This window comes from Pongo abelii, chromosome 1 (assembly GCF_028885655.2).
Source record: "Pongo abelii isolate AG06213 chromosome 1, NHGRI_mPonAbe1-v2.0_pri, whole genome shotgun sequence".
NCBI lineage: Eukaryota > Metazoa > Chordata > Mammalia > Primates > Hominidae > Pongo > Pongo abelii.
This window is the reverse complement of record NC_071985.2, coordinates 111,007,879-111,022,300: the sequence shown is the minus strand read 5'-3', so window position 1 is coordinate 111,022,300 and position 14,422 is coordinate 111,007,879. Positions and strand designations below refer to the sequence as shown.

Genomic DNA, 14,422 nt, shown 5'->3' with positions numbered 1-14,422 from the left:
TCTTGCTTAATGTTTTCAGAGTATCGCAGATCTTGGCCATCAATTGGATTTTCATTAATTTCTGTTGTCTTTCCTGAGTTTTTCTTTACAGTAGAGGTTCAGTTAACCTAAACATTGAGCCTCATTGCTTGTTAACTACTGAAGTAATTGAGTTCCATAAATTTCCGTGGCAAGTATATTTGAGGCTTACATGATTTCGCTCTACGAATGGATTACTCCCCTAATGGATTGTGGAAGGTCGTACAATATTTCTTTGTAAAACAAGTCTTATACAAGAGTGTGTGTTCCCTACAGGGCTGTGGGAACTTCATGGTTGTTTCTCATGGGGAAATGTGATCAAAACTGCCTTTCTTTTTCTGTGTTCCAGACTATTGCTCTCTTCATTTATTTGACAGGAAGATTAAATGATGAAGGACCATTTCTGATTCTTTGTCCCTTGTCTGTTTTGAGCAACTGGAAAGAAGAAATGCAGAGGTACAGAGTAGATGTAGCTGAAATTTTATTGTTTATCTTGATTAAGATTTTTTTTTTCTGGATGATGTACAAAATGTGATAAAACAACCTATTGTCGTAATTAGTAAGTTTATTCCAGAAAACTTTGAACTGATAGAGTGTAGGTAGACACTGAGGATATAATAGGGGAAGAGTAATATTATTACTATTTGGCAATTTAAAGGTCGGCAATCGTTTATAGTAAGTATTGATGAACTTAGTAGAAGCCATTATTTTTTGTTTGTTTGTTTGTTTGTTTTGAGACAGAGTTTTGCTCTTGTTGCCCAGGCTGGAGTGCAATGGCACGATCTTGGCTCACCACAACCTCCGCCTCCCAGGTTCAAGTGATTCTCCTGCCTCAGCCTCCCAAGTAGCTGAGATTACAGGCATGCGCCACCATGCCTGGCTAATTTTGTATTTTTAGTAGAGACTGGGTTTTTCCATGTTGGTCAGGCTGGTCTCGAACTCCCGACCTCATGTGATCCACCCGCCTTAGCTTCCCAAAGTGCTGGGATTACAGGTGTGAGCCACCGTGCCCGGCCTATTTTTCATAGTGACGTAGGAAGTAGCTCATGTGGAAGAGATCGTTTTATTTTTCGAGTCAGCACAAGACCTTTTTAGATCTGATCCCTCTACCTGTTCACATAGGAACTCGCTCTGAGGTTCAACCATTCTTTAGATAGGATTCAGAGCCCCAAGACTCTGGTTGTAGGACCTCATGAGGTCTGCACATTGCAATCCTCCCATGAAATGTAATTTTCCAGATATGCACATCCTGTCACATGGATCTAGTATCTATGTTTATCTACTTCTTTTCTTGGATTCAGATTTGCTCCAGGTCTTTCCTGTGTAACATATGCAGGCGACAAGGAGGAAAGAGCCTGCCTTCAGCAAGACCTGAAACAGGAGTCACGTTTTCATGTGCTACTGACTACCTATGAGGTATTCATTCGTTTCTCTATAGCAAGAACTCCTAACCTGTGACCTTAGAAGTTGTAGAGTCTGCTGAAATCATATTTAAGTTTTGTTGAGAGCACACACTTTTCTGGGCAGGGAGTCTACCTTCATCAGATTCTCAAAAGAGGGCTGTGACCAAAAGAAGTGAAGGATCATTGTGCTTCAAATTAGTTCGATCTTTTCCTTTCTTGGTGGATCAAGGGGGAAGGCTTCTCAAGGAAGTGGCATTTGAGCTGCCTCTTGGTTGATGAACAGAAGTCAGGCAGGCAGGCAGGGGAAAGGGTTTTGTGGACTGAGGAATCACGTCTGTTACTGGAGGACAGGAATAGAAGACAGCTCCAGCCTTATTTTAAATCCTTGTTTTTCAGTCTTAAGACAATGTGTTCCACTGACCTTCCACTTAATCAGGCTTTTCTCTTTGTTTTTAAGATGGCGCTACTTAGAAATTATTCTCAGAACTTTTTTTACTTAGTGAACAAATGAGACTTAGATAAATCCTGTAGTTTAAGAGAGTTCACAGAAAACTAGCTTATCAATATCAGAGTTTATCAATGCCAGCCTTTATAACGTGTCTTCCTAATTTTTCAGATTTGCTTGAAAGATGCATCATTTCTAAAATCGTGAGTAGGTTGTACTATTTAAGAACTTGGGTTGAGTGTTTCGTGAATGTCATGTCTTTCCTTCACGTTTTAGTACTTTGCCTCTCCTGGCGTGTCTGGTATGTCTTCCATGAGTTCTGTTTATGGGTAGGCGGCATGGTGGGAGTCCTGTTTACAGTCATTAGCTGTGTGTCCTTGGGTTAGTTATTTAATCTCCATGAACTTCAGCTTCTTATCTATAAAATGGGGATAATTGTTTCTTACCTCAAATAGCTGTTATGAAAATTAAATGAGATTAAATATACTTTGTATGGTTAATAGATATTAGGCTCTTTACATGCAACTTGCATAGACCCCTTTCAGTACTACCATTTGGAGAGTTTGCTGTAATATAGAAGGAGAACCATTTGAGCGGTTTGCTGGAAATAACCTAAAGTAGCAATCAGTGCCGTGGAATTAACTTTTTTGAAAGGGAGTTTTAAGTGTACCTCTAATTAGTTAACCTCATATTGGCCCATGAAATCGGAAACTCAGATTTAACTCTCAATACCACCTAATAATGGGAATGATAGGATCATGTCAAGATAACAGTTACAATGCAAATTAAACAAGGGCTAGAGTTTAGGTAAGAAAGATATGTTGACAGGGTTTCATTCTCTATAACCTCTGTAGTTATTACATGGTTAGGTGGATACTCTGTATTTTAATATTCAAAAATTTTTGTTTTGAAAGTATTTTATCAATATTTTAAATGTTATTTCTCATCCAGGTTCCTGTGAGTTGGATTTCTATTTTCATGCTATTTTGAAATACTAGAGGCTAGGTCATAGATTTCATGACTTCTACCCAGTATTTCATTTAAGTGAGCATATTATCTTATTTTTCTTAAGATATACATTCCCTCTCTTTTTATTATTAATATTCAACTTAATATTTGTTGAAAGTCACTCACTGGAAAGACATTGTTCTGAGAGTTATTGGCAATATCAGGAAAGTGAATCGTAGAGCTACCCTAAGAAGACATAAACTCCAGTGGAGGGATGAAAAGTGTACAGATATCCATAATACATAGCAATATATGGGAAGTCTCAAAAGATAATAAAATTAGGACATAAATGTTGTTGGGTACTTTACATAAGTTATCCCACTTAATCTTCATGAAAACCCCACGAGGCAGCTATTATCATCCATTTTACGGGTGAGGAAAGTAAGAGATTTGGTAACCCATCCAAGGTTACATTGCTGATGATAAATAGCAAAGCAGACATTTAAACCCAGCATTTGGTGCTGTGGGGCCTCTTTTTAAGAGAACTTCTCAAAATAGCTAGTTGTACTGGAGTTTTACATTATTCAGCAGAAATAGAATCTTTCTATTTCAGATCATCTGTTTTCAGTGCATTTTCAGGTAGATTTAAGAACCTAAGTAACAGAGGGACATTTATAATGCTGTCTTGTAGTATGAATCCCGACAACATAGATACATTCTTTCAATATATTTGGAAGGTTATATTGCTTCTTGCTGTATTGTACATTCTGAGAATAGCAGGGAAGTGTAATATCATCTCTGCCCTAAAGAGATTTATTATGGAGACTTAAGGCTGTGCATGTTACAAATATGAAAAATTTGAAATGTTTTGGACAATAGACTTGTAAAACTCTTTGGATCAAGAGGATTAGAAGTTACCTCATCCGACTTTCCATTCAGTGCTGGATTTCCCCCATCTTTTCCTCTTCAGGGAACATGATTTAGAGTATCCTTTGATGAGTGATTTGACCCACTTCCTTTAATGAGCGAAAATCCACTTCTCTGTAGCCTGTTTCACTGAACAAGCGTTTTTTTGGATACCTAAGTGTCTAGTTCTTCACAAGGGAATAGGACCTAATCTGTTTTGAAAGCTAATTCAAACAGAGCCAGGCACCATCCTAGAGAAACTTCCATACCTTATCTCATGACCACTGTGCAACTTCAACTGGACCCTTGTTTCTTGTCATCCTTAAATGCATCCTCTGTTCATGCCACCCAACCTTCTCCTACGACTTCCTGCACTCTATTTGGACCTTCAGTCCTCCCTCTACTCGCTCCTCTCATTAGGTGAATGGTAGTGTAGTAGGCACCTCTGTTCCTCCGCCTGTCCTCTGGAGTTTCTCTGTAGCCTCAGAAAGAGGGCCTCCTCCTTGTAAGGTGAACCTCTGCTCAAGATCTTTCTCTAATTTTAGAGGAATTTTCCTTTCCATACCTACTATTTTTCCAGTGTTCTGTTTTACCTGTATATACATTTAGTTTTTTAAATATGAAAATAATGTAATGGGATTCCAGAATGTTTATAATCAAAATAAAAAGTTAAACATCTTATAATTTTCACTTTATTATCTTTTGCATGGCTTTCACATTTGTAAAAGAGGATGCATGATATTTATATCTTTTTTATTATTCTATAGGCCTTTTAAATTGCAACATAATCATATTTATTATTTAAAATGCCATGTAATATTTTACTACCTATTATTGGACATTTAGGTTATTTTCCATTTTTTGCTGTTTTAAATAATACAACTTCAAACATTCCCACATATATCTTTTTCTGTATTTTGAATTTTTCTTAAATAGCTTCTCAGTAGTATTTGTCAAAGTATTTGCTTTTATGACTGAAACTTCTGGAGAAGTTGCTGATGTGACATAGTATGCTACAAAATGTGCTCTGGCAACAGCCACTAATGACTTCCATGTCAACAAATTCAGTGGATATATCTTCCTGGACATCTCTGTGAGATTTGACTCTGCTCACCACTTACCCATTTTAAAGTCACACTTCTTAAGTTCCTACAACACCACTGTCTCTTGATTTTTTTCTTCTGTGTTTGAACATCAGCTCTGTCTTTATGACCTTCACCAAGTCACCTAACCTTTCTGAGCTTTAGTGTCTTTATTAGTAAAATGAGCATGATTGTTTGCTTGCTATACTCTTTTAGACTAAATAACACATAAAGCCCTGAGGTCAGTGTCTGGCACAAAGTAGGAGATCATAAATGTTTCCTTTTCCTTTCTGTCTCTGGCTTCTTTTCTGCATAGGTCTTTCCCATTTTGTTAAAAAAAAAAAAATCCCTTGGTTTTACTACCTTATCCAGATATTGTATTATGCACATGTAGCCTCTCAGATAGGAAGGTAATTTGGTAGCATTTGTAACAGAAGGGGCTTACTGTTAGTCTTTTTAACAACAGTCACAGTTTTGTAGTACGACTTTGGATTGTGAAATATGTGTTTAAATTACACAAAACTGAAAGCTTGGGTTTTCTCTCACAGATTCCCTTGGAGTGTTCTTGTTGTGGATGAAGCTCACAGGTTGAAAAACCAAAGCTCCCTGCTGCATAAGACCTTGTCAGAGGTAAACTTACAGTGTAGCCTTAGTTTTTATATAACCACTTTTTTTTAAATAGACATTATATTTTAGAGTAATTTTAGATTCACAACAAAACTGAACAGAAACTACAGATGTTTCCCATGCATATGTCCCCACACTTGTACAGCTGTCCCCTGTCCCCACACTTGTACAGCTTCACCCATTATCAACATACCCCACCAGAGTGGCACAGTTGTTGCAACTGATGAGCCTACATTGATACATCGCTATCACCGAAAGTCCATAGTTTACATTCGGGTTCACTCTTGGTGGTGTGCATTCTGTAGGTTTGGACAAATGTACAATACCATGATATCTACTGTTACAGTATCATACGGAGTAGTTTCACTGCCCTAAAAATCCTCTGTGCTCCACATATTCATCTTTTCTTCATAACTCTCTTAAAAAAATACTAGTTTAGGCCTGTATAGAGTCAATTAAATTGAAACCTTTTTTCGAGTTCAATTTCTGCAGGGCTAAATGAACATTTTATGGAAGACAGAAGTAGTACTGAATTTGGCCTAACTTCTTCTTTCTTTTGTATTGGAGATAGGTTTACTAATATCTGGTGAATAAGAACCCTACCCCAATAGAATGCATTTTATTTCAGAAATGTTTCAACTCTCTTTTGATCGTCTTCAAAGGGACAATTTCTCTTAAAAAATCTTATTGCAATTCTTCTTTGTGCAATAGTAGATGTATCAGACATGTTGTACCCCTCCCCCCAATTTACCTGTTGAAAAAATTTGATAGTTCACCTGGGTTCATGAAGAGACCAATTACATGCTATTGAATATTACCTCCAGTTTGTCTTGTCTTTGTCCTACTTTTGAGCATAATACACTTGCTTTCATTCGTTTCTCTGGATCTCTTGCATCATTCTGGCAAAGTAGATGAGAAATATCATTGTACCCTAGATTGGCCTTTTTTTCTGAGGAGTCAGTGCGATGTGAAATACCCTTTTTTTTGACTTGGTAAAGATTTGTTCATTGATGAGACCACATATGTTAATTTCTGTGATGATAATTGAAGTTTGGTCCTTGTCCTATAATAAACCAATTAATAAATTTAGAGGTCACTTGGAGGAAAGTCTTAGATATGAATTCTATTTTTACTGGCCTAAAAGTTGCAGTTTTTAGAGTCTTAATGTAGATATGATCACTGTGTATTATTAGCCCAGTCTCAAAGGTCGCTGTCCCCTGGTGGGGCCCCCTCTATCCCTGGTGTCCTTTGCCTTCTTTGTAGGGACTTTTTACAGTATCTCCTTCTGAGAGCTTGTCTTGGTCTGTTTTTCACAGACTGGGTAATTCATATGAGCAGAAATTTATTTATCACCGTTCTAGAGGCTGGGAAGTCCAAGATCAAGGTGGCAGCATTTGGCAAGAGCCTTCTTAACTGCATCCTCACATGACAGAAGGTGGACGGGCAAGAGGGAGCAGAAGAGCAAGCTATCCAAATGCTGCATGACACTTTTTTTTTTTATATATATAAAGGCCTTAATCTTATTCACGAGGGAAAAGTTCTTATGAACTAACCACCTCTTAAAGGCGCTACCTCTTAATACTATCACATTGACAACACCTGAATTTTGAAGGAAACACATTCAATCCATAGCAGTTGTCATATCCTGGCATCTAACCTTATGAAAGATGGCTTCATAAACTACTGTGCCAGTTTACTAATTTAAAACGGGAGGAGAGAAGCAGGCATAGTAAAAGAACCTGGATTTGGAGTGGGAAAGCTAAGTTCTGTTGCTAGCCTCAGAGCCTTTTCTTGTTATTCATAAGGAAACTAAGGCTCAGAGGGATTAAGTGAAGAAATGGTTCTGGGTCATCTTAGCATTCCTTTTTAGATGAAGCTTGGGTTGCAGATAACTGGTTGGAAAGAAAATACATTTATTTATTGGGCTGAGAGATGGGGAGGGGGATACTGCCATTTTTTTTCCCCCTAATATTGTTTTCAGTTTATAAAAGTTGGAAGCAACCAGCCGGGCGCAGTGGCTCACGCCTGTAATCCCAGCACTTTGGGAGGCCGAGATGGGCGGATCACGAGGTCAGGAGATCGAGACCATCCTGGTTAATAATGGTGAAACCCCGTCTCTACTAAAAAATTCAAAAAATTAGCTGGGCGTGGTGGTGGGTGCCTATAGTCCCAGCTACTCGGGAGGCTGAGGCAGGAGAATGGCATAAACCTGGAAGGTGGAGCTGGCAGTGAGCCGAGATTGCGCCACTGCACTCCAGCCTGGGCGACAGAGCGAGACTCTGTCTCAAAAAAAAAAAAAAAATTGGAAGCAACCTAAATGTAAAATATAGGGAATTGGTTGTACAATTTATGCAACATTCACACAATGCATTTGCAAAAGGTAAGGCTACCGAGAACAATTATGTAGAAGAATATTTAATAACATGGAAAATGTTTGCAAAGTATTTTATACACACACAAAAAAGCTTACAAAATACTATTTACAAACAGAGATGGCCTCTGAATCTTTACCCAGTTATAAATTTTGATCCCAAAATGGACCTAACTGAATCAAAATGTTAATTTGTGTCATAGGGTAAGTTACCTGTAGCGACTAGCAGCCTTGGTTTCCTTTGTGACCTCACAGCCTTCATTCATCTCAGCTCTTTACTTGGTGAACACATATTGTAAGAATGTGAATTGATTATTGGAAACATTACTTTTGACAAGTTCCCATACTTGAAATACTACAAAAACATCACCTAACAAGCAGAACAACCATGAATGGGTAGACATTGATTAGACATTTAAAAAGAAACAAATAAAAAAGGCAGATGGCAAAAAAAAAAAATTGTTTACATCTGTTTTCATTGATTGTTATTCATTTATCATTTTTTGTATTATAAAAGCAGTGTCGTCCTATGACCCCCCTCCGAGTCAAAATATAGAAAGACAAGAAGAAAAGGAAAACATCCCAGTAATCCTACTCCTACATTAACACTTTAATGGTTTAATGGTGTATGTGCTGCCATAACCTTTGCTGTGTGTATACAGCCAAAAAGTAATGTATATATGCATATATATTATTTAAAAAGTCAAAATGTATATTATTTTAAATATCAAAATATTGTGTATATACGTGTGTGTATATATACACATACATACATACGTATATATACGTTTACATACTATGTTTTGACATTTAAAACAGGCTGAGTGCTGTGGCTCACACCTGTAATCCTAGCACTTTGGGAGGCCGAGGCAGGAAAATCACTTGAACGCAGGAATTCAAAAGCAGCCTGGGCAACATAGTGAGACCTTGTCTCTATAAAAAAATTTAAGAACTTAGCTGAATGTGGTGGTTAAGTGCCTGTAGCTCCAGCTACTGGGGAGGCTGAAGTGGGAAGATCACTTGAACCGGGAGGAGGAGGTTACAGTGAGCCGAGATCATGCCACTGTACTCCAGCCTGGGTGACAGAGCAAGACCCTGTCTCAAAAAAAAAAAAAAAAAAAAAGATATACATACACAAGATGTCAAAATATGGCTTCCCCATTTTGATGTATTGTTTAATTCTACTGGTGTAAGTTCTTGTGAATGTCAGTTTAGAGAATATCTTTTGCTTGACCTAATATCTTTTCTTCTTTTTCCTAACCTTCTACTTCATGTCTGTCTTACTCTTGGTGTTCTTCTCTGTTGTTCAAAATTTAAGGACATTTTTTTTACATTTGAGATTCTCTGTGAACCTATGTCCAGAAACATCCAGAAATCTTGACATCTTGCATCTGATGCACCATTAAATTTTATAAAAGGACAGTCTCCTATTACAAATCTTGCTTATTGCTTGCAGTGTGGGGCCTGATGCTGTAGCGTTGCATTCTCAAACTGCATGAGCATGTGCATTGTGTCTCAGATACCTCAGTGGACTCCCCGACACAGGCAGTAACACATAGTTTGAATCCCCATCTAAATTGAATAATAACAGCCATATTAAATCCTCATGCAATACTTCAGAGTTCACAAAGTGTTACTACATCCTTATTATTATCCCCTTCTTATAGTTGAAACTGAAGAGGTATTATTTCCTGCATCAAACAGCTAGTTTGCAGCTTCAACCTGAGCCATCTGATTTCATGTCCCCTCGGTCATTCCATTAAATCATGCCTCTCTCTGTGTGGGTAAAGGTTGTGATGGGTAACTCAGCCTTGCATTCCAGTGTTATGGAATTTTTATTTTATTTATTTATGTATTTGAGTTCTCAGTAGTCTTCAGTCTCCTGTTGACTGGAACTCCCATCCAGAACAGCCTCCAAGAGCTCTACTCCCTCCTCAGTTTTGTGGAGCCTGATCTCTTTTCCAAGGAAGAAGTGGGAGATTTTATTCAGCGCTACCAGGATATTGAGAAAGAGTCTGAGTCAGGCAAGTTCGTTTCCTACAAATCATCCCCGAGAAGCCTTGACACAGAAACCATCCTCATGCATAATGGTTACAGGTAGAAAAGAAGGAGAATTGATGACCAGAGGACACCTTCCAGGGAGACAGAGCCGCTGATGTTAGGGAGATGTTAAGTCACACATGTTGTTCCCAGTTGTCTGCTGTTCATGACTCTCTTAATTGTTTGCTATGTGATTCTGCAGTAGGGCTTCTTTAGTTCATTTTTGGATGAAATAGAAAGTGCCTGCTGATTTGCAGACTTTTTTTCCAACTTGTAAATTCTATAAAGACTTTGTTAACTTAATAAGTCACTTCCTGAGGGAGAAAAGAATGTGGGTGCTGTAGTCCCAAACTACTGTTCAGCATTCTACAGCCCTGGTATTTCTTTTAATGCTGCACCAAAACCAGAATTCTGGGATGGGAACCCTTCCTCATTCATACAGCCAAGAGTTGTAGTCTTCTGTTCTTGTATCTTTGCCCCTCTGTGTTGTAGGATTATCTATCCCCGTGATATTATCCTGGGATGATTTTTCAAAACAGATGGGAGGTATGCCAACTAGTGAGTTTGTATGTGCTGGGTAAGTATGAGTTTGAGGGAGCTTCTCATAGCAAAAATCTCCAGACCATAGACTGAAGATTACCTGGCGAACCTGCTCTTATTACTCCCATGTTTTGGGTTACCTGACAAAATATAAGACTTCTAGTCAAATGCTTGACATACTTGTATTACATGGGACACACTTGTGTTAAAAAGTTGTTCATTATTTATTTGAAATTCAAATTTAACTGGGCACCTGTATTTCCATTTGCGTATCTGGCAATCCTACAGGTAGTATAATTCTAATTTAGAATAATTTTTGAAATTCAAGACATCTGGGGAAAGAATAAGGAATTTTAAGTCAAAGAGCCAAATTTGAATGTTGGCTACATTCACATCCAGCTGTGTGACTTTGGATAAGTTGCCTAATTTCTGAGCCTCACTTAACTTAGCTATAAAAATGGGGACAGTATTCCTCACTTGAAATTTCTAAGCTGTTATGCTGATCAATGAGATTAAATGCAAAAATATTCTGGAAACAAAAGAGCTTTGTGTAAATGAGATGATAAGTTATTTGAGTGTTCCTCATTCTTGGGCTAAGAACAAGTTATGATTCCAGAAAAAAGATGATCCCAATGAAGGAAGAAATACTATAAAAAAATGACCATACTGGCTTAGAATGCAAAATAAGCGTGAAATGAGAAACAAAAATAAATTTCTTTAAGTTCTCTAGGGTTCATTGCCTTGGTTCTACTTTTGTCCCATACTTCTTGTATTTTTTTTTCTTATGTAGCAAGTGAACTGCACAAACTCTTGCAGCCATTTCTGCTGAGGCGAGTGAAAGCTGAGGTAGCTACAGAGCTTCCCAAGAAGACAGAAGTAGTGATATACCATGGCATGTCAGCATTGCAGAAGAAATACTACAAGGCCATTTTGATGAAAGACCTGGGTAATCAGAGGGCACTTGTCCATTTAGAAACTAAATGAGGATGTGATTTCAGGTAGTAAAATATTTTATAATCACACTCACTTGTATGATCCCAAGCATATGGGATGAAATTTTGTATTCTGAATAATTCTGGTCGGCTACAGTGGGACTGTGGCAGAGCATCTTAAAGGTAACTCAGCCTTGGTTGTTGCAGTTGTGAAATTTCCTTTTCTCCCCTCACTCAGTTTTTCTTAGTGCCTGTAATTAAGCAAACACTTCCAGGTGTCCCAGTCATGTCTTTCATCCTCCCACCCTGTCAGATATGGTAGTCCACCCTCATTCGCAGTTTTGCTTTCCAGGGTTTCAGTTCTGTACTGAACTGCAGTCTGAAAATATTAAATGAAGATTCCAAAAATAATTCATAAATTTTAAATCAAACTCTGTTGTTAGTAGCATGATGAAATCTCACTCTGTTCCACCCAGGACATGAATCCTCCTTTTGTTCTGCGTATCCACGCCATCAGCGTTAGTAGCCTGCTCTGTCATCAGTCCAATAGTCATGGTATCATAGTGCTTCTGTTCAGCTGACCTTTATTTTACTTAAAAATGGCCCCAAAGCACAAGAGTAGTGATGCCTGCATTTTGGATATGCTAAAGAAGCCATAAAGTGCTTCCTTTAAGCAAAAAAGGTTAAAGTTCTCAATAAAAAAATGAAAAACAATTATATGCTGAGATTGCTAAGAACAAATCTTCTGTCTGTGACATTGTGAATAGGTATATTGTTATAATTGTTGTATGTTATTATGAGTCGTTGTTAATATTTTACTGTGCCAAATTAAACTTTATCATAGGTATGTATGTATGGGAAAAACCACAGAATACATATAGGGTTTGGTACTATCCATGGTTTCCGATATCCACTGGGGGTTTTGGAACATATTCCCATGGGTAAGGGGGAACTGCTGTGTTTAAGAGAGTGCAAAACTTTTTTGTTGAATCAAATTCACTGGGAGGAATTGGAAGTGACAAGGGAAAGATAGGAGTGAAATAATTTCTCAAATTGCACTTTTTTGTCCCTTGACTCCACAACAACAGTTAAAGAAAATTTAGAATTTGCAAAAGAGTAACAGAGTACTCCTGAGTTCAATGTATAGTTGAGGGTCTTTCTTAAAACAAAATGGTTAAGAAAATTTTATGTGAACATGCTGTTAATTCTCAATACAATTCAGTGAAATTTGGGAGGTTAGTATAGGTTCAAAGGATATAATTGAAATGATTAAGGTTACTTGTAAAAACTCAGGGTTTTGGTTTTTGTTTTGTTCGGTAGGCCATCTCTTTCTCTCTCTCTCTTTTTTTTAAATTTCAGATGCATTTGAAAATGAGATGGCAAAGAAAGTTAAACTACAGAACATTTTGTCCCAGCTTCGAAAGTGTGTGGATCACCCATATTTGTTTGATGGTGAGACAGTGCCTTTTCCCCCCACATTATTCTTTGGTAATGTTTCTGTGGCCAAATCATACCAAAATTCTTCAAAATAATTGCATATACTTACTGTGTCTACTTTGTTTATTCTCAATTTCTCTGTATTGGTATTAACTCATATATTGTTCGTGTTCAGATATCTTCAGTTGTCCCGGTAATATCCCTTCTGGCTATGTTTTTCTTTTTTTGTTAAATCCACGATCCAGTCCTAGATCCTGCAGACCCTGCATTGCATTTGCCATGTCTCTTTATTCTTCTATAATCTAGAAACATTCTTCAGTGTTTTTTTTTTTTTTTGCCCTTTTTTTTCTTTCATGACATGAAGAGTCAAGACCGGTGGTTTTGTGGAATGCATGATAATCTGGGTTTTAAAAAATCATTTCTTCATGATTAGATTTCCCAGTGTCTTGAATTGACTCAGTCAGCCTTTCCTCACCACTATTCCAGGTTCACTAATGATCTCCCTGTTGCCCAACCAATGGTTATTTGTTAGTTCATATTCCAGTTACCCTCTCAGAAGCCTTTGGCACAGCTGATCACTTCTTTCTTGAAGCACTTTCCTCCCTCAGCTTCTGGGATATACTTTCTCTTCTCCATCTGCTCCTTCTCAGTCTCCTTTGTTGCTTCCTCTTCATCATACAGACCTCAGTAAATTTTCCTCTGGGCGCCACTTTGGCTGCATCCTAGGAATTTTGATGTGTGGTATTTTTGTTTTTCTTCAGACTGGGGCTTTTTTGATTCCCTGATTGGTAGCCCTTGGAGCAAGCACTCCTGTGGCCATGGAGACTCTAGATAGGATCAGTACAGAGGGCTTGCTGCAGTCATTTTAAGGGAATCTCTGCCAAGTAGTGCTACGAACTGTTTAAAGATTGCACAAAATCTCAAGTAGGTGCATATGAGAACTTTTTTAAGAGGAGGGGGTGTTGGGAACACATAGGTTTTAAAAGAAGTCCTCCAGGTTATTCTGACTGCCATTTTGACTTATTTTATAGAGTGAGTCTCAAGATTTCAGTTTTGGGTCTCCTTGACCTTTAGAATCTTCTTTTGTCTCAGTTTCCTGAAGAGTGCTTTTTATTCCTTAGATAGATGTTTATTAGGCTTGTTGGATGTGCCAGGCTCTGTAATTGGTGTTAAGCAGGACTGAGATCATCATGCAAACAACTACTTATATGAGGAGCTTTTGGCTTCTCTTCCTGTAGCCTAGCTATTGGCTTCTGCCCTTACTGAGGGCACATTACTGGGAGTGGGTTCTTTCTTTTCTAGGTGTGGAGCCGGAGCCTTTTGAAGTTGGAGACCACCTGATTGAGGCTAGTGGGAAGCTTCACCTGCTGGATAAGCTACTAGCATTCCTGTATTCTGGGTAGGTGGTAGGTTCACATTTGCTGCTCTGAGCTAATGACTGTTAAAACCTGACTATTGAGGAACTCACTGAGTTGTTCAGGCCAATTCCAGTTTTCTTTTTTTTTCTTAACACTGATTCAGGTTCTGCCTTCTCTGTGACTACACTCCCACCCCATTCTATCCCACCCCACCCCTTCCACAGTCATTCTTTTGTTTCCTGAATCTGTACAGCACTTATGATCCTAATCCAGCACTTGGCAATGTGCTGCCGTAATCTGCTGTCTGGTTAACTG

General features: G+C 38.1%; 2 protein-coding genes across 8 annotated transcripts in view; one reads left to right on the top strand and one right to left on the bottom strand.

Annotated features, from left to right (window-relative positions):
* Positions 1 to 14,422, bottom strand: part of LOC100447686 (neuroblastoma breakpoint family member 12) — a 2,265,351-nt gene that overhangs the window by 1,170,105 nt on the left and 1,080,824 nt on the right.
* CHD1L (chromodomain helicase DNA binding protein 1 like) overlaps positions 1 to 14,422 on the top strand; it is a 53,266-nt gene that overhangs the window by 11,940 nt on the left and 26,904 nt on the right. For 4 of the 7 annotated variants that reach the window (XM_009245362.4, XM_002810333.6, XM_054553529.2 and 1 more), the window contains exons 3-10: positions 368 to 474; positions 1,320 to 1,434; positions 2,038 to 2,069; positions 5,351 to 5,432; positions 9,662 to 9,824; positions 11,171 to 11,326; positions 12,672 to 12,764; positions 14,052 to 14,148. In XM_009245362.4, coding sequence (XP_009243637.3) covers positions 368 to 474; positions 1,320 to 1,434; positions 2,038 to 2,069; positions 5,351 to 5,432; positions 9,662 to 9,824; positions 11,171 to 11,326; positions 12,672 to 12,764; positions 14,052 to 14,148 — 845 coding nt within the window. The remainder of the gene's footprint in view (positions 1 to 367; positions 475 to 1,319; positions 1,435 to 2,037; positions 2,070 to 5,350; positions 5,433 to 9,661; positions 9,825 to 11,170; positions 11,327 to 12,671; positions 12,765 to 14,051; positions 14,149 to 14,422) is intronic. The other 3 variants (XM_054553534.2, XM_009245371.4, XM_009245377.4) reach the window with 2 other exon arrangements.